A 22964-nucleotide genomic window follows, 5' to 3' on the forward strand; every position below is an offset into this window, starting at 1 on the left:
TTTTTGTCCATGAGACTACGATGACTTCCTGAATTCTGACGCTTGACAAATTCTCCTGAATTAACATAACATTACAAATGAAAACTGCCTCCTGTTCCTTACCATAAGTACTCAGCACATTTTCCATTTCAATTAAGTGAGCCCAAGAGACAAAAGAAAAATCATTTCTAAATGTTCACAGACTGCATTATTTCACCAGGTAGAGTCAGAACCTGTTCTAGACATGTAAGGGGTATGTGTGTGCTGGCGGTGGACAGGGTGGAGGGTGGGGACTGAAATCAGCAGTGTTAATTCATTTCAAATGAGTGAGCCGCTTACTCTATCTTTAAGCTGGAATTATTAAGAATAAAACTGTTATATTGTGGGCACATTCTGAATTCACTCCATATACTTACGTGGCAGAGTACTCGAAAAGACCATAGTAGGGGTTGAACATCTCTTTGGACAGTAAGAAGAACCATTCTCTGGCCACACCCCCATAGTCAAGACCTTTCTCTGATTCAAATTCAATCCACAGTCTAGCTTTTAGGACATCTGGTCTTTTCACAGACATGATTCGCCGATAGGACTCTTCAAAAATGTTATTTCTGTGAAGTTTCATTTCAAACCTATTTGGAATATCAGCCTACACAAAAGAAAAAGAAAAACAGCATACAATCAAACAGAAAATATGCACCTTCCTTCAAAGAACAGCAATGATGCCAATATTCAAATAAAGAAGCAGGGATGAATGGTTGCAACTGAGCTTCCCTCCTTTACGGAGTTTCCTTCACACAGACAGAAAGCTCCACTGCTGGGCTGAGGCAGAGCAGCCGCCGGCAGCTGCCAGGCCGAGCTGGCACCACGTGCTGCAGAAGGAGCTCTGCTGAGGTGTCACCCTCTCCCCCGTTTATGAAGAATCGTGGGGCACTCATCCACCCTCTAGCAACTGAAATATGGTCAACTCCATATTCTGTTTCTGTCAGAGAAAGCGACTTAGTCCAGGTAATCGAAACCCACAACAGTCCCCACCTGGCCAGGATGGGAGCTTTCTCAACTCCAGTGGGGGTTCCAGCTGGTAGTTGTGGCCCATGATGCCCACAAGCGGATTCTGCTGCCATGGGGAGTGGGACCCTGGTTATCATGCCAACTTGTGGGAAAGCAGCCCAAAGGCCACAGTTAATAAATATGAAAATTTTAAAAAGCGCTTGACAAGTTGTAACTGCTCCCTGGAAAAATGAGGATGGGGGCAGCCTTGCCATAAAAAGGGATGTGCAGTCAGTGAAAGTGCCACACAGAGTGAGACAGTGAAATCCACAAAGTTGTCATGTAGGACTGGGGTAATGCAGGTGACTCACGAAGAAACTTTGTGGGGATTGTATGTGTTCAAATTCGAGTCATTTCAAAAGTAGTCATCCAAGAGCTAGGTGAATCTGGATGTTGGGAGGAAGGACAGAATCCCTAAGTGCGAGCTCCCGAGGCAGAGCTGGTCTCTCATGCATCTCTGTCCCCGGTGCCTCACCCGCAGCAGGTGCCCAGAAAGTGAGGCCCCAACTAAGGAGCGGAGCAGGAGAGCGTGAGCACAGGCGAACTGCGGGGATCTGACTGGGGCCGACATTCTTTCCCCAACAGGAAGAAGCCGAGAAACACAAAAACGCCAAACAAAACAAGACAAACCCCCAAACCCCAAACAAACAGTGAATCATAAAGGAAGGAGAAAACTGGTAGGACCTGTATCCCAGAAGTGGAATCACACAGTAAAACAGAAGACCTCATGTTGAAAAATCTAGGCGATGTGTCAGTAGAAAATACTGCAATTTAAAGCACTGCCTGTAAAAACCTTATGGGGTTTCTCAGTTTTGAAGCAATCTTATAGGGTTTCCCTGTGAGAATTTTCACCTGAAAATTACACTTGGTCTTAATATGCCAACTATTATAATTAAAATGATACTTCTGAATTCAAAGGGAAGGACTTGAACATTTTTCTAACTAGGGTCTAGGTTTTATTAAATAGGATAACCGTAAGTAATTGCATAGGCTTCTCTGAGTTTTTTTAATAGCTCCTGAATTATTTTATTTCCCATAAAAATATTTCTATCTTTTTATGTATTACATAAAAAATTACCCTTCAGGTGATTCGATATGTAATACTAGTCAATCTTCACTTACCATTTCTGTTAAAAAGAAAATTCAGATGGAAGATCCAGGTGGATCAAAGTGCAGTGGAAAAAGGGAGGTAATATTTTTAGTTCACACAGGAAGTAACAAACAGGTCGTCCACACTGAAGTAACTCCGGTAACTTACAAAGGACTAAAACAGCATTTTTGGAAGACATGTTACTCACAGGTTTCTTTAATTTCTTCCTAAAGTAGTCATATTTCTGCTTAAATTCTCTGGAGTAAGGAACCGCCTAGAAGATAAATTTATAAATATAAGCAACGTACTAGAAACTTTATGTAAACTGAGCCAACATTCAGAGAACTTCATGAATCATACACCTTAAAATTCTCATTTTCCATATTATCAATGAGATTAACATGTCTACATAGCACGTTGGAAAGTTCTAGAAATGATTAAGGCAAATCAGCATTGAGTAGGGCTTTCACCCCTGGAAACAATTATGTTGATATTCAAGAAGTCATTTAGGGATATGCTGCATAAAACACACTTTCCAATGTGACTCTTGTCTGAATATGAGTCAGGGTGTAATCTTTATTTTTCTTTTTTCTGTCTTGAGATAGGAATTATTGGCTATGACACTTTAACATACAACCCAAAGTGACCTATACTGTCATCTTGAAAAGACTAATCCTGCTTTTAAAAATCTTTAGGAGGAAATAAAATGAGCAGAAAGGCAACTGGACTGATTTTCTTATCAAGGGCTGTAAGACCAGGTAGACAGCACTCTGGAAAAGTGCCCCGTTTGGGAGTCAGGAGGTTTGCCCCTTACTATTTAGTAAGTAGTCTTGGGTGAGGGTTTCTTTACATCTTACTGCCTTGTCTATGAAACAGTGAGTGAGCTCGGTAACTCAGCCAACTATCATCACTCAGAAGTTCTGGAATCTCTTTAGGCAAAGTAATAACATTTTAAATTTAAATACTCTCTCCTTGCTGTGTTATAAAGTAGCTTACAACAGCCAGAACCTTGACTTCAGGCTATTGAAAAGGCTCCCCCCCCCCTTTTTTTTTTTTAAATGAAGTAGAAAGGGCCGGCTTTTGCATATACACGGACATAACTGTGGCAGCCTCATACTCAGAAGGAATGACTCACTGCTTTTTCACAAACAGTGTGCATTCAGGCAAGAATAATTCTGCTGATATCATTGTGGGCTAATAAAATATACTGATCCTTAGAAAAGTGTCTCCAGACTCCAAACCTTCTACCTTTACCTTGCTTACTCCTGACCAGAGAGAGGAGAAATGAAAACATAAGCCTCCCTCCTTCATACTGTTTTTAAGACAATCACACAAATAACTCAGCCAAAACAAAAACATATATAACCACTCATAGCAAACACTGGTCATGTGAGTGTTTCCCTTTGTAAATCAAGAGCAATAAAGACATTATATTGATATTTTAAGACAATTTATACTACTTATGGTCTTAGTCTTCAATCCACTCATTTGCTTTTCCACTGAACACATATCATGTCTATTCTGGACAGTGTTTAGTCTGAAAAAATCGTGTACGAATTCTTATTCTAGAGAAGGTAGAGATTTTGTCAATATCTGGACAACCACCAGTACAAGGTAAAGGATGCATGTTCTGACATAATTCACTAAAGACACTGTCATGTCTTTTACTGTACCAATATATGTCCCATAACAAACTAAGACTTTCTATCTAGTTTACTTGTTTTCTTTGGTGGTTCATTTGCCGAATCATTCAACAGATATTTCTTGAGCAGCTAGTCTGTGCCAGGCATTTTAGGTGCTAGGGAAATAATGGTACATTAACCGAAGACTTCTTTCCCTCTTCTCTCCTGGAGCCCACAAGCTATTGTGAGCAACAGGTAACAAGAAATAAATGAATAAGTTGTGGTAAACGCTATGAGAAAAAAATAACAGAGTTCCTGGGAGGCTATTTTATATGAGGTGGTCAGGGAAGGCAGTTCTGAGAAAGGGACACCTGAGCAGAAACCAGTGACAGGAGGGCACACATTTTGACAGAGACAGTGGGTGCAAATCCTTGAGAAGGCAAGTGTTTGGTTGATGTTCTATGATTAACTGTGATAGAAGGAAATTAACCTAAAAAAATTTATATCCTTTCATTATCTCATGGCAGCTTTAGAAAACCCGACTTCTAGAATAGACTCTCCTGCCAGCTAGCTCTGTGACCATCTCTCCTTGATGGCATTAATTCCCAGTTAAGCAGAAGGATGGCACTAGACGAACTTTAAGGCCCTTCCATTTCCAAAAATCTGATTCCCAGCAATTATTTGTTTTAGTCTCCCCCCTGAAAATGTTGAGAAAAGGCTTAAACATTCATCCCTGTGGAGTTCAGGAGTCTTAAATGACAAATTTCCCACGGAATTTATTGCAAAACGTTGCCCCCAGCCTGCAGATATCCATTCCCTTGTCTGACTTACAACGTGGTAGGTGCTGACCCCATGGGGTGGAAACAAGATGCGGAGACACTTCTGACCTTTCTTTTCGGGAGGAATGACGCATGAACGCTGAGAAGTCATTGTCCTCCATCCAGAGGCAGTTCGTACAATGGAGGAGCCAGAGTAGGTTTGCAAAGGCTCCTCCTAAACAGATTCCAACGCTACAACGGGACAAAGATGCCCTACGTGCAGCCTCCGAATGGAATTACGTGTGTTGGGTATTTCTTGTTTTGGCCAAATTATTTATTCTCTCTTGAAAATCTGACATCTTATTTTCTTACATATTATTTAACTTGTACTACGTGTCTGTTGACAAAGTGCATTTGCTCTGCATCATGTATGCTTTCTTTTTTGAGCAGAATGAAAACCTGACTTATTGAGTAAGATGGTTCTAGATGTTTTCATGCCATTCCTGTCCAGTTGACATGGGCACTCTCTGGGGAGCAGGGCTCATGTCTGGCATAGGGACATTGGTGAGGCTAGCCCACCCGGGGCTCTAGCCCCGATTCTGACATTTGCTGGAGGTTTTGGCAACACTATTAGCTTTCTGGTCTTCTGACAAATTGGAAATAACAACATCTTCCCTACTTTCCAGAGGGGATTGCTGAGAGTGTCAAAGCAGCTGATTATAAAGTTCTCAGAAAAGTACACTGTGACACAAGCATGAGATAGTACTCAGAGCAGCAAGCATGGGGAGCACTTTACAAATGTTTTCAATGGCGACATGTGTTATACAGACAGTGTACTGACATACAGTGATGTGTGCTAAGCTGACACAGAAAGGGTCCCCTCCCCCCAACACATATTTTTAAAACATGGGAAAAAGAGAAACTCTAGGTACCAGATAAACAGAAAGACTCAAAATAGAGAAATAAGGGCACTGGACCTAGACATAGGTGTTTGGCTTTGGGTTTTAATCCTCATGTGGGGGCACAGAACTTGGCCGACAGTCTGTAGGACCCAGGGAGCCGGAACAGAGCTCCCTGCTCAAAACTTACATCTGAAAAGGGGACAAGAAACTCTACCCACTGGCCCAGGAAAGTTGCAAGGAAGCTTACCTTCTGTCCAGGACCATAAGTGGAAGAAAAAGAAAAAGAAACAGACCTGTAATAAATTCATACTCCAAGGCTACACCAAAGTGGGTATGAAATCCATAGTTATGGTAATTGGGGGTGAATGAACCCAAGCTCAGTAGTTAACAGAAAATACAGGTCAGAACTTATAAAAGCCCCATGTGAAAAAAAAATGAAGATGAACACACACACAAATTATAAACTGAACAAGGTAATAAACTACCATTAAGGAGAGTCTACAGATATAACAAGTGGGGATATTTTATGTTCCTGGGACCAAAGATAAGAGGATAATCTGAAAAAGCCTATAAAAGAGGCTATTTTAAGAATGATTAAAAAGTTGGAAGTATAAATAAATAAATAAAAGGAAAGAACATGGCAGAAAAATAGCTAAAAAGACCAAGCAAATTTAAAAAGAGCAAATAGAACTCTGAGCAATTAAACACAGTCACTGAAATAATAGACAAAATAAACTGATAAAGAGTAGATTACATAAAAAGCTTAAGAAAGAACTGGAAGAGCTGAGCCCACTATATGCAGCAACGTAAGAGAGGTAGAAATAAGAAGGCTAATAGATAAGGAAGACAGTTGTGAAAATGAACCAATTACCCAATAGTTACTGATACAGATATTTAGAAAGAGTAGGAAAGATACGACATGTGAAGAAATAACTGCTGAGAATTTTCCAGAATGGAGAAAAGACATGGTCCCATACTAAAGAATCACAATGAGTCCAAAGCAGAATAAAATTTTAAAAACCCATACTTATGATACAGTAAAATTGCAGAACATCAAAGACACAGAGAAAAATTCAAAATCACCAGAGAAAAGCATTACCCATAAAAAAGATAATTAGATTTGACAACAAACTTCTCATCAGTTAAGAAGGCCAGAAAACATGAAAGAATATCTTTAAAGTACTGAAGAAAAATAATTGTTAACCAAGAATTCTATACTGAGCTAAACTATCATTTCACAGAAAGGTCCAAATAAGTCCTCTCAGACTAAGCGAGTTCACCACTTTGGCTCCCACTGAAATTGCTGCTAGAGCAGAGGTTCTCTAACTTCAGGGAACATCAGAATCCCTGGAAGGGTTTGTTATGACAAGGATAGCTGGCCCATTCCCAAATTTGCTGGTTTTCAGTAGGTCTTGGGTGGGGCCCCAAATCTGTCTCTTGAACAAGTTTCTGGATAACACTGATGCTCCTGATCTGTAGACCATACTTTGAGAGCTATGCACTAGAGGTTATACATCATTAAGAAAATCTAACCTAGCCCGGCCGGGCGTGGCTCAGCTGTTGAGCGTCGACCTAGGATCCAGGCGATCAGGGTTCGATTCCCAGTCAGGGCACATGCCCGGGTTGCGGGCTGCAGCCAATCAATGACTCTCTTGTCATTGATGTTTCTGCCTCTCTCTTACCCTCTCCCTTCCTCTCTCGGAAATCAATAAAGATATATTTAAAAAAAAGAAAAAAAAGAAAATCTAACCTAGAAAAAAGGGGATGCAACAATCAGTGATGGGCAAAGAAATCTGTTTACATCTACATAAAATTAGGGAAGCATTGACTATTAAAAAGATAAAATACTAATCATGATTTGGAAAGTTTAAAGACAAGGTAGTTTTTTTTAATCTTCACCCGAGTATACATTTCTACAGATTTTTAGAGAGGAAGGGAAGGAGGGAGGGAGAGGGAGAGGAGGAGAAAGGGTGGGGGGGGGGGGCGAGAGAAAGAGAAAGATCGATTCACTGTCTCACACATGCACCCTGACTGAGGATCGAACCTACAACCTAGGTGTGTGCCCTTACTGGGAATCGAACAGGCAACCTTTCGGTGTATGAGATGACACCCCAACCGAGTCACCCAGTCAGGGCTAAAGACGAGGAAGTTTTAAAACTCCACTGAACAATGGAAAATGGGAGTAGGAAGAATGGTGCACTAACCTTCACTAAAGTCCTATATTATCCAGGAGGAGAGTAGAGAGTGATTAATTTTGACATTATGTCAAGTATGTTGGTTAAAAATTTTAATGTGAGCACTAAGAGAACAGAAATAGAAAATACAAATTCCAAGCAAGTATAAAAAATGAGAGAAAATAAAGACTACTCTATCAACCTAATAGAGTGTAAGAAAAGAAAAAAACACATAGCAATAGATAGAAAAGATGTCCTAGGCAGATGCTAACGGAGAGAAAATGAATGTAATGATTGACAAAACCAGTCACTGTGAGAGTTTGACAAGCTATCTTGGTTAGATAAGACAGCCAGGAAAAAAGTAGAAATGGAAATGATAATTTGAACAATGCCACAGGCTTGACCTAATGGTATACATATAAGAAACTCCTCTATACCCAAGGAAGACAGAATACACATTCTTTTCAAACACAAAAGAACACTTACAAAACATGACCAAGCCTCCAAAGAAGTTTCAAATATCTGATAATCAATACTCCATATTCAATATTCTCTGACCATAATGCAATAAAATTAGAAATCAATAAGAAACAGATACGCAAAAATTCTCCCACAGTCTTAGAAAGTAAAAAGCACATTCTAAATAACTTCTAAGCCATGGAGAAAAATCATATGAAAATTACCAAATATTAAGAACTAAATGACAACAAAGGCCAGATGTCTATACTGTTGATAATTACCTAAATAAACATACTTTTAGTAAAAGAAATAACACTAATAATAATAAGAGTAAATCAAGTTCTTTAAGAAAACAAGGAAATAGAAATCTTTCCTGGGGGCAAATGTACCTGGATTTATGATGCTAAACAATTTTCAACAGTAATTAGACTAGGTGCTTGTAGATGATCAATAAACCATAAAAAGGCTTTGAAAAAGATTGAGAAATAGCAAGTGAAAAGTCCTCTGCCAGTTGAAAACAGGTTTGTTTCTTGGCTTTACCCGCTTCTCATGATGCAGAAGAGAAAGTGCTATTCTAACAACTCATTGTGGCTGCGAATAAATAAAAATGAAAGCCATGGTGGGGTGGCAGGCGTTCACTACGCTACATGGAGAACGAGCGAGTAACTGACTGTTTGAAGCCCGGTACCACCGGGCACGCTGTCCACTGCAGCGAAGCAGCGGAACAGATCGAATGAGCAGGCCCGACAGGGAACTAACGGGATGGCGGGGATCGAGGTGCACTTGCGTTGCAATGCCATTGAAGTTTTCAAGCGGACTTACCTTGATACTTCAAACCACAATTTGAACTGAATGAGATTAAAGCCATGGAATCAGTATTTCAAATGTACCCACTGGCCTCTTAGCTCAGCGCTCAATATAATAAACGTAACTTCCTTTTGCTTCTCCAGGTTTTAAAAGAATCCCACATCTGCAATCTTCTGCGATCCCAGTATCTTCCCTGCAATTCCCCATCACCTCCTGGCACTCGCACACCCGCCGACAAGGGGTGCGGGTGCCTTCCCCGAGGAGCGGAGGCGGCCCCTGCTACAAACCCGCCCGACCGGAGGCCAAGCGTCCCCGCTGCGCCGCCCGCCGGCCCGGGCTCTCCCCCTTCCTTTAGGGGGCGGCACCATGCCTAAGGCAGCCGGTTCTTGCCCACCTGGCACGCGGAGGGGCTATGAGAAAGTGAGTGGGTCAGCGGAGATAAAGAAAGAGTCTTATCTTATCCGCCAGCTCCAGAGGTTAGCGACAACCTCCCGAAACCTTTAGTTTCAGCGCTGGAAGAGATGCAGAGACAGCTTAGGTTTGTCAGCAGGCACCAGGCGCCCTTGGCCTCGAAGCGACAAACTGCAAGCACAGGGCGGGCTCTGCCTCACAGAGAAAGGAAGAGAGGACAATTGGATTGTTTCACTTAGAGTTTATTATTATTTCTCCAATATTTAGTATTTATTTATATTAATCCTCACCTGAGGATAAGTTTTACTGATTTTGAGAGAGAGGGGAAGGGAGAGAGGAGAGAGAGACAGAGACAGAGAGACAGACAGAAACATCGATCGGTTGCTTCCCGTACGCACCCCCACCGGGGATCGAACCCACAACCTTTCGGTGTACAGGACGACGCTCCAACCAACTGAGCCACACCGGCCAGGGCTGATTGTTACACTTATAATCCTCCCTTTTACAATGGAGAAAAGAAAATGTTTAGTTTAACTACCATGATCACACCATTTTCTTTTCCGTTATAACGACAGCCAGGTGAAAAGGCAAATGCAGCCGTGCCTCACCCAGAAATTCCCATCGGGAGGAGACGGGAGTAACGTTAAGCTACTCGATTACACCAAGGTGAGCAGTAATATACAAGAAATGCGTGTTTGACACAACCAAAATATTACACTGAAGATTCAGAACTTGAGAATACTGACCGGGCCAGTAATAGCTGGGTTCTGCAGTCTTGGGTCTTCCCACTGAGTTATTTTGCTATCTGAAAATTAACATTAAAAAAAAAAAAAAATCAGCATATTAGTTCAAATCTATTCTACGTCAAAAATGTTTTAGAATTATTTCTGGGTTTTTCAAAAGCTGTCTAGTCCCCCAACCTGGCCCCCAAAGATAGTAACTTAGTATTTCAGAGTTAGAAGGTAACGATAGTCTATATGGCAAACCTCCTACATAATGTTTAGTTAAAAACACTCAATCAAAAATGCACAACTAAAGTAAGACCATCTATTTACACTGTTTTTGGCAAGCAATCTGCTGAAGTTTCAATTATAAACCCCTGTTTTTTCAAGGATTTATAAGTTGATCTTGATTTTCATTTAATTGAAAAAAGGCACAAAAAGTCTTAGTCGGCCAAAAGTTAACAAACACACATGAATTTTTTCTCATTTCAGATACTTTTGTCTGTGCTTGTGGTCTTGAAAAAAAAACTGCTTTCAATTAAGAGTCCTACACTGAATAAATGAATAATCCATTACATGTGTTACTCATATGCACACAACACTGAAAGCAGCTAATAAGTAAGGCAGTCCAAAAAAATGAGAATTAGAAACTGCAGAGGAAGAATCCAGAGAAAGGCTTCCCTTTTGGCCAAGTTGGTGAGAAGTGGTTTTCCTTCTTCCGAGAGAGTCAGTGTTAACGAGACTGTTCAATGCCACCTACACCACTGCTTCAATGGTGTAGGTGATAACGCACAACAGCTACCCTGCATCACTTGGGATTTGTGACTGTGCATAATTTTAAAAACTTTATGAATTACTGTGTGTGTGTGGTGGGGGCAGGGATGAATTCACATGAGAGATATGGGGAGGATATTTCTTTCGGGAGTTTTAGGAAATCTAAGCTGGTTTTAAAAAATGGGAAATTTGAGAAAAATACTGCTTCTAATTATTTCCTGTAAACTCTGTCGGTGAACTGATAAGAAGAATTAACAAATTTGGTTTTAATGACCAATACCAGGAATTCTTCAGAGTCTGCTACTATAATTATTTTAATAAAAGCAGAGGTAAAGTTTTAAAATAAAGTTACCAAAGTACATGATGATTCTAGATTTGTGTGTGCTGGAAGACAATTAACGTGAAATGTTTCAAGTGTTCTAGAGAAGTTTGGAGGGGATCCCTTACCTTGAAAACAGGAGATTTTGAAAAGTACAAGTTGCTACTGTGATGAAGAACAATTGGAAAGAAAACCAAAATGTGGAAATGAACAGAGCCGAGTAATAACTGCCTTGGACTAGAATCATAAGGGCTGGGTATTATCATCAAAGCAGAAAATAAATTCATGACTACCTGTACATGACATCTCCCAAATCTTCAGTCCACCTGAACTTCAAGCTCCACCCTTGACATGTGCACCTGGATTCCCCATAGTACCTCAACCCAGCTATCAAAGCCAAACCCATCATCTTCCAACACCAAAACTGTTCATGAAATCCTGTATTCCCGATGAACAGCATCACAACCCAGTCACTGTTCAAACCCAGAATCTTGACACATCCTTTCTCCTCCCTTGTCATTTACCTCTGGCGGTCACTAAACTGTCCCCACCTCCTTCTGAGCGCTCATCTTTTCCCTGGACTGTTCTCCAGGTTTCCCTGGCCTCAGTCTTTTAACCCTGGTCAAAGCTCCCTTCATAGCTCTGCCAAAAGGATCTTTCTAAAGAATAAATCTGACCATTGTCACTTCCTCTGGAAAATCCCTCAGGAGCTCCCTCCTGCCTGCAGAAGGCACCGAGTTCCCACATCTGGAAGAACCCCTTGAACTTGACGTGCGTGCCATGCCCGCCTCCTCTGGCCACGGGCAACCTTGCCGCCTTTCTCAGCGTGGCCCCACCTGCACAGCTTCATGCACCTACACATCTTCTCCCTGCTGGAATCACTTGTCACTGGGCGCGCCCGACCAGCCTTACTCATCATTTGGGATCTGTCTGAAAAGTGATCCTTTCCGTAAGGTCCTCCTGCAGCTCCCCCCACCCCTGGCGCCTGCCACCTGGCAAGCAGGTACACTCTTTGCCTCTTTTGCTTCTACATTAATAAGTGTCCCTTCCTCTAATCCAACACTTAAAATACCCCCTGGTACCTCCTGCTAGAACGTAAGTCCCTCAGGGACAGGGACTGTGTGTTGTTCCTCTCTGCAGCCTCCTATCCACCTTTTAACACATTTCCTAGCATGTAACAGGAGCCTAACATCTTATTTTTTTAATGACCAAATGAAGCTGATGGTAAAAACAAAGTTCCTTTGAAGTTGCCTAAGCTCTCAGAACTATGTGTTTCTGTGTGGTTAGCACGAAGACCAATTTTGCGGCCAAGTACTGTCCATATATGAATGTATGGTGGCCAGTTATCCACTTTTCCCCTAGACTTTTAAAATCTAAACTTGCTTTTTTTTCTTTGAGACATTTTTCAAATAAAGGGACAAGAATGAAGGAGAAGCATGAGAAACTCAGTCAATTTAGCTATTAACTGGTTTGCTAAGGCTGTCGGCAGAACAGACCAAAACAGGATTTTACAGCATCACTGGAATTTAATTTTCTCTTCTAGCTTTGTATAGACAATACCTGTGGCCAATGACTCAGCTGCTGGGCATATCTAGTCTTTAAGAGGAATTACACAATTCCTAAGAGAGGCAGAGATTCAATTCAAGACCTTGCCTTAACCTTTTGCACCGGGCTTGAGACACAGGAGCTATTCGATAAACGTCAACCAAATAAATCAAGGTATCTAAAAAGAAGATTCATACTGAGCATTATCTCTTCTGAAATTAAATCTTTAAGTTGGTGAAATTAATCTTAAAACTGTCTAACGTCTCAAGAAATTATGAAGCAGAAAATAAATAACCTAATTATTTACAAGAGAAGAGCACTGCTGTCCTTGCCATTCAGACTGCAGTCACCTGTCCCAGAGACGGTGGAAGAAAGGATGGCTCTGAATGACTCACAAGGGGATTGCTTTCCTAGTAAATGGCATATGTAAGGATGGCCTGGTTTCTGTCCTGTAACAGCAAAATGAGATGCTGAAGTTTTGCTAGAAATCAGATGCGGGAAAACTGTTTAGAAAGAGAAGTTCATTTGGAAGGTAAGGAAATCCCTAAATGTTACCACCAGGTAATTTAACCCATTTTGGGGCATACCTATCAGGTTGATAAAGCCTCTTAAAAAGAGAGGTTTTTCTGTACTTTACATAAACTGTATTTTGGGGAAAGGGGATATGAATTGAATTCTGTTTCATTCCTAGGTACCCCTTTATCACTTTCCGTTGAGTAAACCTTGACAAATTAGGAGAAACAGCAGAAATGTTGTATTAAAGGCTAATGAGGTTCTCATAAACAGACCTTTTTCTTACACTGTTTCTGGCCTAACTTATATACACTAAAGGTTAAGAGAAACTTTCAGTATGGTTAAGCAAAGGCAAACTGTAATCTCAGGAAAGAGAGGCCTCCCATGTGCTCTCTGTTCTGGCAAGAAAGATGAGGAATGTAGTGCTTAGAGGACTGGTGGACTGATTAGGATTAAGGAACTGCCCAGGCATTTATCAAGTAACTACCCTCTCTGCCTCCCAGCACACAGGAGGGAGGAAAGCCTGAGGCTGCAGGTGCTGCTGCTTCTTGGGGCAAATTCTTTCCCCTTTCTGACCAAGGACATTAACTTCCTAACACTGTCACCACAGACCTTCCATGAACCAACTTTACTGATTTCCAAAGCATCTACTACCTATTTTACTAGTTCTATGTACTAGTTCTATACATGCCACTAGAACATGATTTTTATTATTTCTAATGTACATTAGGATGGCTGTTTGCAACAGTTTCTTTTGTTTTGGGGTCCTCACAGTACATTAGGAACATTTATAAAGTTTTCTTCAGGTTCACCTGAAGATCACCAGCCAGGACACAGGCATAGTGTTGTGTGAAATATTCTGTATGTAGCAGACTGAGGCTGAATTACCAGATAAGACCTTGTTTTAATAAAATCATTATTTTTTGTACCTATCTTTGAAAACTAAAATTTAAGGTATAAAAAACGGGGGGGGGGACCTGTTTTTTGTTTTTAATGGTAAAAAAAGAGATATGACCCTTCTACTCTTTTAGCAGATTGTGCTAAGAAAATGGTAAATAGTATATTAAAGAAAACACATATTTTAAAGCATTTATGGCAGCAATTTTATGCTCACTGTAAAATCCTGGAAAGTAAATAGTATTTTTACTGGTCAAAGACAAAAACTAGGTCTCTATACCCTGACGTATCTAATTTAAACCAAAGGGTAGCCCATACCCCTAAATACAGCAAGGACTTCTACTTTGGGTTTGATTCTGAATTGTTGGGCTTCTTGCTGAATTCAATTTATAATAAGCCCTCAGTGCCCATGCCAGAAAGCGAAGGTCCATCTACGATGCACTCGGTCGCTTCATAACACCTGGGAGAGGCACTAAAGACTAAGAGATAGTGACAAGACCCATCACGGCCAAGCTTCCCAGCAATTGGCTCATCAATGTGCTTAACTAATCAATGTGATGAGTTAAGACAACGTGAAGCTGGGGAAACCAGGTGTAGACTTACTTTTATGAAGCAAATGCCAACAAAGGGCAAAACACCACCAAACTGCATGTATGATTTGAACTTTGAATCTATTTAAAGACTTCTTTTTCATATACATTTTCAGAAGTTGTAAGGGATATGTAAATATAGAGAACATGTCACTTCAAGAAAGAAAAAAAAAGCTGGCTAAAAGCAAACCTTATTAGTTTTAGTTGAAATGAGAAACCACACATTTTTTCATAGGTGCTGCAGCAAATGTCTACAGCAAATATACCACATTTTCAAGAAAAGAACTGCATATATATTAGTGTGTTGGGTGCAAGGAAACATGCTATGAATAGAAAATAAGTCAGAATGGGCCCCTCGCCCTGAGACCATGAAGGCGGTGTTTAAAACACACGTAGGCTGCGTCAAGCACTGCGCACACATAGATTTTGGACTCAATTGTCACTTCTAATCTTATTTTCTATTACCAGAGTGTATTTATTAAAAGCGCAAAAGTCAAAGGGTCATCAACCAAAAAATAGTTCTTAAATTAAAAAAAAAGTTAATAGGTCGCAAGATCAAATTGGGTGAAAGCTTGCTGGGCTACTTGACAGCAAACGTGGGGGGAAGGCACAGTACCGTCCGAGGGCACTGAGTCTCTGGTGCCATTCTCTCCACATAACACCTGGCTGCCTAGACAAAGAGTAAAATAACAAAGCTTTCACTCTAATATTTGAAATACCCTTCCCCTCCCTTTACCTGCAATCCCTGTGTGTCCATAAGAGCGCCTACTTACTATGATCAATATAAAATGTTCGGCCATCCAAGTGAATTCTTTCTTCCCAACCGGGCTAGTATCAGGGGAAAGAGGGAAAGAGAAAGAACACAAAAATTAGCCGTCCAAGATCAAAGGCAAAATTCCGACACTCGAGGACACTTTCTTACTCTTCCCTCCCAGGGTACATTTTCACATTTAAGAGTAAGCCACAGACATTTCAAGTTAACCCTCCATAACATCTATTTTAAGCACACACGCTCCATTGTCTTGGATGCGTTCACACATGAACAGGAAACAGGTTATTTCAAAAGATTCAATGGGAAACTTCAGCATCCCACAGAAGAGTTGATTTGGGGGATGAACAGCTCATTTAATTGAATAGATATTTACTGAGTACTAAAGGGAGGAGGAAGGTTAACATGAAAATATTGGAGACAGATGCTTTAATTCATGTCATTGCTGCTTGAAGAGTCTAATACTTGCCCTTCTCTGCTGTGAACTCTCACTGTTCAAACTCAGGAACCAAACAGGCTTGGATAATCTTTTCAACAGAGGGCTGGTATGTTCTCCTTGTCTGAACTGTGCCTACTGGCTATTTGAAACTCAGGAACCTAACAGGTCCAGACTACATGCAATCACTCCCTTTTGAAACTTACTCTCTAGACACATTCTGGGCTCTTGCACCTAGGCCTAGAGCCAGGCAAATTTGGAGAGTGAGGGATATTTGTATAACCTAATGAATAAAGATGGAATCCTAGCCTTCCTAGCTTCAAATTTTGCCATAATATACCACACACCAGGCAATAGAGAAGGTTCTTATGCTTGGGAAAAAACAACCAAAAAATTCCTAGTGCCCTTCATTTAAAAATATTCTTAGAGTCTCCTCCCCACCTTCCTGCTCCTGCCCCTGAAAGACTTTTTTTTTTTTTCTTCCATTGAGGGTGGGTTGAAGAAGACATATGGTGAAATTTTCATTCAAAATCCAATTTGGAGTAAATAGCTTAATCCCATTCAGGCTTCCAGAGAACTGATAAAAAATTAGATTTATAAACAGCCATCAACCAGGGAAGAAAACTTAGGATATCTGCAGGCAAGATGACTTACAAAAACCTTCTGTGAGTACCTATGCCTTTTTCTCCCATCGTTTTTAATGTTTTTGTTCCTATTGACTAAATCAACATTATGGGCAGGACTTATGGTTGCTATGCTACAAAATAAACTGTGTGCTGCTTAAATTGGCCACCTGTAAAGAACGCCTCCTACATCCTAGTTACAAGGTCTACCTTCCACGGAAGCTAGCAATTCAGAAACCTCTTTTATACATACTGGCTGTTGTATGAATTTTATGTACTATTAGAATTCAGCCACACACCCAATTCTAGTAAGAAATTATAGACCAATGGGCTAAGTCTGGAGAAAGAGGTCCCAGCGCCTCTCCATCAATACTGGGCAGATAAATGAATGAACATTTTCAGACTTGTCCATGTGTCTCCAGTGTACTCACAGGAAGAGGGCCAAGGTCATTGGGGTTTAAAGGTGCCTTTGATCGCAAATGTACTGGAAATTTCAGGCGCGGATCTTCCTGCAAGAAAAATGTAAAAGGCAGAACGCGTTAAGGGTGGCATCTGTGTGCTGTTGTGGGCTCCTCCCCTTCTGGAGCTGATGTTCCATGGCAACCAGGGTGCCCATGCACAATCCACACTCCTGCCTGCTCGGGGGAGGGCAGGGTCCCATCTTTGACCAGGAAGACGGGCTGACCATCTCTCAGAAAAGACTCCACTCTTCCTCCTTGGCCTTGGTGAAAGAAGGAGAGTAAGAATATTTAAATAAACCGTTAACGTTTTCCCAAGACCTTGAGCAGGTGAAGAGGAAGCGGGACCCAGCAGTGATGTTACTATGGAAACCAGAATAAAAGGTGCCAGCAGAGGCGGCTCCACTCCACAGAAGAGCGAGTGAGGACCTGCTGTGTAATCTCCCTATGGATCCAGAGCTGCGGGTGAGGGTAGCTGGCCCAGTACCACTGGAATAGCCTCTCCATCCGCACTGGACTTCCCATCTTCTCCCTCCCACTCTTTGCTGAACTAGGTAGAGCAGGGAACCTGAATCTGGTCTGACTGTCAGGTCAGGAGCTGTCCCTGGCTTCATCAGAGTCACATCCCTACTATACAACTGGACTGAGATTCTCGAGGTCCACAGATTAGATTCTCACGTGTACCTTAATACTTACAAGTTTGCAAAAGGCCTGCTTCTTAAGATACCAAAGAGAACCAACAAAAGAGGAACACATAGTCTGACATCTTTGGTCATGCTTTATAATTGACAAAGTATAGTCAGACGTATGATCTTGCAACCACGCTGTTAGGAAGTTGGGTACATGATCTCCATTTCTCTAGATGGGGAAACTGAGTTTCAAAAAGAGCAAGAACTTGTGCAGAGGTTCTGATCCTGAGTCTGGGAGCTGCCCCTTACTTATAGAGACCCAATAAATATGCAAGGTAACTAAGAGAATTCATATTTTAAACGCCAAAGATTAGAAAACAAACAATAAAACTCAGAATAACAGAATGTCAATCAAATAAGCCCGATTTAAAAAAAATCCTTTCATAAAAGTTACTTTGTGACTACTAATGGATATGGGGTTTCCTTTGGGGCTGATGAGAGTGTTCTACAACTGGCTATGGTGATGGCTGCACAACTTTGTTCAATGTTTGTCTAAAACCCATTCAATTGTACATATATATATTTTTTATTTTATAAATATATCTTTATTGATTTCAGAGAGAGGAAGGGAGAGGGGGAGAGAGAGACAGAAACATCAATGATGAGAGAGTCATTGATCGGCTGCCTCCTGCACGCCCCAGACTGGGGATCAAGCCCGCAACCCGGGCATGTGCCCTGACCGGGAATCGAACCCCCATCGCCTGGATCCTAGGTCAACGCTCAACCGCTGAGCCACGCCTGACCGGGCTCAATTGTATGTGAATCAAATCTCAAAAAAGCTGTTAAAAGTTTTTTCCCAGTCAATAGTTTAAACCATTAGAATTACTGGATTATAACAAAGCAATAGATTTTTGAAATTGGCAAGAATTAAAAAAAAAAAAATCAGAAAAAAATAAAACTAAGCGTTGCTTTCTGTTAGCTATAGCACTTTTTAAAAAATTTTTAAAAATATATCTTTATTGATTTCAGACAGAGGAAGGGAGAGGGAGAGAGACAGAAACATCAATGATGAGAGAGTCATCAATGATGAGAGAGTCATCAATGATTGGCTGCCTCCTGCATGCCCCTGACTCGGGATTGAGCCCGCAATCCGGGCATGTACCCTGACCAGGAATTGAACTGCGATCTCCTGGATCCTAGGTCGATCGATGCTCAACCGCTGAGCCAAGCCAGCGGGGCTATAGCAAACTTTTAATTGAAGAAATTAATCATGATGGATATTGACTCTGAACTTCACTGGTATGCTTTTAAAAAGGATAAGTAAAGGCACAAAACAGGCCCAGCATTCTGTAGATTATTGGAACACATACAGTGTAAACAGATAAATTAAACAGATTTAGGATTTAGAAACTCTGAACAGCTGACATTCTGGAAACATTTATGATGGGTTCATTGTGACCAAGGAAAAACTTACAGAGCACAGAACTCCACAAAAGCTACCCACTCGCTGCTAACTCTGAGCTGGCCCAGTTAAAATCACAACCATGGGGGACCCCTGGGAACACAGACCCCGACTGGGAAGGTTTAGAGCAAGCTGAGGCCGCTATGACATGAAGGAAGACAGGGCCTTCCAACACTCCACGCAAGGCCAGCCATGCCTTGGAATCCCACACACAGGCCATGGTGAAAGACAACCAGCCCTTTTGGTAAAAAGCTGGTGATTTAAAGGGGGGAAAATAAAAGCTGAAATTAAAGTGCCAGTGGGTAGGGGCTGGGGGCGGGGGAGCACAAAGTATAAAATAAACTCAATTTCATGGGTCTGCTATAATGGCCTTGCATAGAAACCCAGAATCCAAAGAATGTGAGGGCTGGTGGGCCTTAGGGGTCATATTTGATTATACCAACAAGAATAAAAATAACGGCAGCAGCTGCACTCCCTCAAGCTCTGAAGGCTAAGTCTAGGGGGCACATTGAACCCCCCTTCCCCACTGAATCCCCTGAACAACCAAGGAGGCGGGCACTCCCAAGCTGATGGCACAGGTGGAGGGCAGCCAAGGCTCCAGATGATCATGACAACTTCAGGGATGCCAACAGCTGGAACACTAATGAGGCTCAAATGATAAGAATCTAAATAAATAAAATACGAAGAAGCATGCTCCACTGTCTCTCTCTGTCCTCTCAGCACAGTAAGAACACTCCCATTTCACATTTATTTCAGTATTTCCCATTTGTTTCTCTCAATACAGTTGAAAGGGGTTTTAAACAGAATGCAAAGATCAACATCTCTTTAAAAACCAAAAAGGTTTCCTAGCAGAATCGTTATATATAAAACAAGGGAATGCTCACGGGTTCAAAAAACAACTGCTTTTTTCCCCATCCCAGAAGAGATCAACAACCACGCCTCAGCTACAATGAGTTTGGACCCAGGTAGAAAACAAACCTGAAAGGTCATTAAGGTAAACTCTTTTTCACTACCAAAACAAGCCAATGCTTTGTCCTGCAAGAGACATAAACACACTCACATAAACATGCTTCAAGCTGCTTCCTCAGCAAAAGCAACAAACTGAAGGCCTCTTATAATCTTTCCTTGGTCACCTGCTGGCCTCCAGCAGGCATCCGTGGCCTGCCCCAGGTGGGGACAAGTGAAGCAATGGCTGGGAGACTGGCTACAAGGAATCCTCACATGGACAGGGTTCAATGCCTCTTCTAGGTGTCACTAAGGGGTGAGAGCATGGTGGACAGGCTTTCAAGCTTGGGGTCTCAGACGTTATTCCAGAAGGGCAGCGGGCACACTGCTTTCACAGCAGGTCATGCTTTATAAACGGACATCAGCGGGAACTTTCCCCTATGCATGTAGACGGGAAATGTTGATCTGACCTTTCCATGCTCTGGTTTGGTGCAGGAATCTAGAGCGCGCAGGCTGAGGGGGGCGGGAGTACTGTTTTCACTAGTCTCCACCTGTCCCACCAGCTTTCCTTCCTTTTTCACTACAGGGCTCAGATCTAAGAAAAGCCATGCCAGCCTCTCATTTTTTCTCTCTTTTAAAAAAAATGAAGCCAGCCTTATCCAGTTTGGCTCAGTGGTTAGAGTGCTGGCCCGCGGACTGAAGGGTCCCAGGTTTGATTCCAGCCAAGGGCATGTACCTCAGTTGCAGGCTCCATTCCCCTCAAGGCTCATGTGGGAGGCAACCAATCGATGTGTCTCTCTCACATCGATGTTTCTCTCTCTCTCCTTTCTCCCTTCCACTCTCTCTGAAAAGCAATGGAAAAAATATCCTCGGGTGCGGATTAAAAATTTTAAAAAAATGGAGCAAATGCCAAACCAACTCAAGACAGATTTTTAAGCTGAAAATTATCTTTACAGTTCCCTCTATCCCTCCTCCATCTTTTGTCCAAATCAACAGGAAATGTAGAACATGCCTTCGACAGTGAGAGTTCTGTACAGGCCTTTGTTTGGAAGGAGAGAGAGCAGCTGGGCCAGCCCGTCCTGTCTGAGTTGAGTGAAGAAGGGGAATCACTGGGGGAATTTCCAGTTGTTACTGTGAGGATTTTCGACGATGGCAGCAGCAAAAGAATGTTGTTTTATAAGGAATTAAAAATTTAAATCAATCAGTCAATAACAAGCATCTGAGTAGAAAGGGACAACTGGAAATTCAAACTGGGTTTCATTCGGCAATGATGCAGGCAGTAAACAAAGCTGAGGCTGTTTAAAAGGAAACCTGCCCAGCTGCAATTACTCTGCAGTTGTGGTGCGGAGGCTGTGCAAAGGTTAGGGGATTTGGTTACTAAGCTAGTTCAGATTACTAAAATCAAAGCTTATGTTGGCAGGCCACAGTGGCTCCATACACTAATCCACCTACTTTTATACTATTTACCCATTCCTGGAGCTCCCATTCCTGGCTGAGGATTTGCAAAATTGGGTACTCAAGCAGGACAGCCACAGGTTCTACGTCGAGGAAAAAAAAGACTTAAAAACCAAATCCCCATTAGTCTGTTTCCCCCAAAGTTGCCTGCCTACCTCTTACTCTCATCTTGGCCCCAAACCTGTAATATGATCTGCAGACTCAAAGGTGAGTCAAACAAAGCTACATGTTATTATATGCCTTAGAGGTAGTTATGAGTTTAATGAATGTCACCAGGATCTAAACGATAAATCCACCTGGCAGGCTAGTCCTTTACTTTAAAGTAAGAACTTTTACAGTAGTTCTCACTAAGGGGCGCTTGCAAATGCGAGATAAGATTTTTGGTTGTCACTGTGGTGGGGGAGGGAGAGAAACGGTAGTTATTCAGTGGCAGGAACCAAGGATGTTAAGTGTCCTGCAGTAACAGGCACCGTCACAGTCCTGCCCCACATGCCAAGAATGTCCTCGCAGGGATGTGCTGCACCATGATCTACTCATAGGATTTGAGAGAGAGCCATCTAGGCTACCTTGTCCAATTCTCAAGGGACTGAATTAACATGGTCAAAATATAAATGACAGTCCAGGTCATGGTGGCCCAGCCCTCTTCATTAACACAACACTGCTGTTCTCACAACTGGACACACAGTGTCTTCACTGGAAATGAGGATTTAAAGCATGTGTTCACCGCTGATCCAAGATCAAGGAGCCAGGGCCACCGACAATCCCAAAACTTAGCCAGCCTTCACATCGCATCAGTTCTAAGCAAGCAGCACAGACGCTAGGAGGACTGAGTTAAACTCTGTCCCCAGACCATTAGTGGGGACCTAATGGACAGGAAGAAAAACGAACCTTTTGTAGCATGGGAAATAGAAACAAGAGAGCCAATTTCAGTTCAATCACAGGTCTACAGGTTATTAGTAGAAAAATATCACCCTTAAAAAAAAGATGTGCTACCTCAAATGAGCCACCACGGATTCAGCTAAAACACGAACTGACAGAGGAATATAAAGATATGCACATTCACTTTTAAACTATTTCATCTCGTCCAAGTTCACACAACACACAGGTTCTTTCTCATGCATGACTCGGGCACGTGGAAAGTCAAACTGGACAAAATGTTCACGAAACAAGAGCTACCACATTTACAACCAAGGTCCTTCAGTACATCTCTGACCCCACAGTTAAAGGTGTGAAATGCGGCAGAGAAGGGTAAAATACTACTCCAAGGTGAACGGTACAAACTAAAGGGACAAATCAAACAAAGATGGGTAATGTTAATAAAAATGCAAAGAGAAACTGAGAAGGGAAAATTATTTTTAGAAAGATTAGAGTTCCCATCACAACATCAGGAGAGGTGAAGCAGTAACATCAACATCCTTGCTCTATGGAGCACTGTTCCCCCTCCCCCCCAAATACGGTAAACTGTCAAAACTATCGCTTTCCAGGAGTGCCCTGGAGAAAAGGCATCCAAGCTGGTGCCAACAGCTGGCCCTGACTCTGCGCCCGTCTGTCACCCGCTCCCACGTGCGGAATCCCGCG

At 41.9% G+C, this 22964-nt stretch overlaps 1 protein-coding gene across 12 annotated transcripts in view; it reads right to left on the reverse strand.

Annotated features, from left to right (window-relative positions):
- The window catches only part of NEDD4L (NEDD4 like E3 ubiquitin protein ligase), a 311310-nt gene that overhangs the window by 24416 nt on the left and 263930 nt on the right, over positions 1 to 22964 (reverse strand). For all 12 annotated transcript variants that reach the window (XM_081149158.1, XM_081149157.1, XM_081149150.1 and 9 more), the window contains 5 exons: positions 16869 to 16946; positions 15383 to 15437; positions 9996 to 10054; positions 2325 to 2390; positions 396 to 625 (listed from right to left, as the gene is read on the reverse strand). In XM_081149158.1, coding sequence (XP_081005284.1) covers positions 396 to 625; positions 2325 to 2390; positions 9996 to 10054; positions 15383 to 15437; positions 16869 to 16946 — 488 coding nt within the window. The remainder of the gene's footprint in view (positions 1 to 395; positions 626 to 2324; positions 2391 to 9995; positions 10055 to 15382; positions 15438 to 16868; positions 16947 to 22964) is intronic.

This window comes from Miniopterus schreibersii, assembly GCF_964146895.1.
Source record: "Miniopterus schreibersii genome assembly, chromosome: 10".
In the NCBI taxonomy this organism is placed as follows: domain Eukaryota; kingdom Metazoa; phylum Chordata; class Mammalia; order Chiroptera; family Miniopteridae; genus Miniopterus; species Miniopterus schreibersii.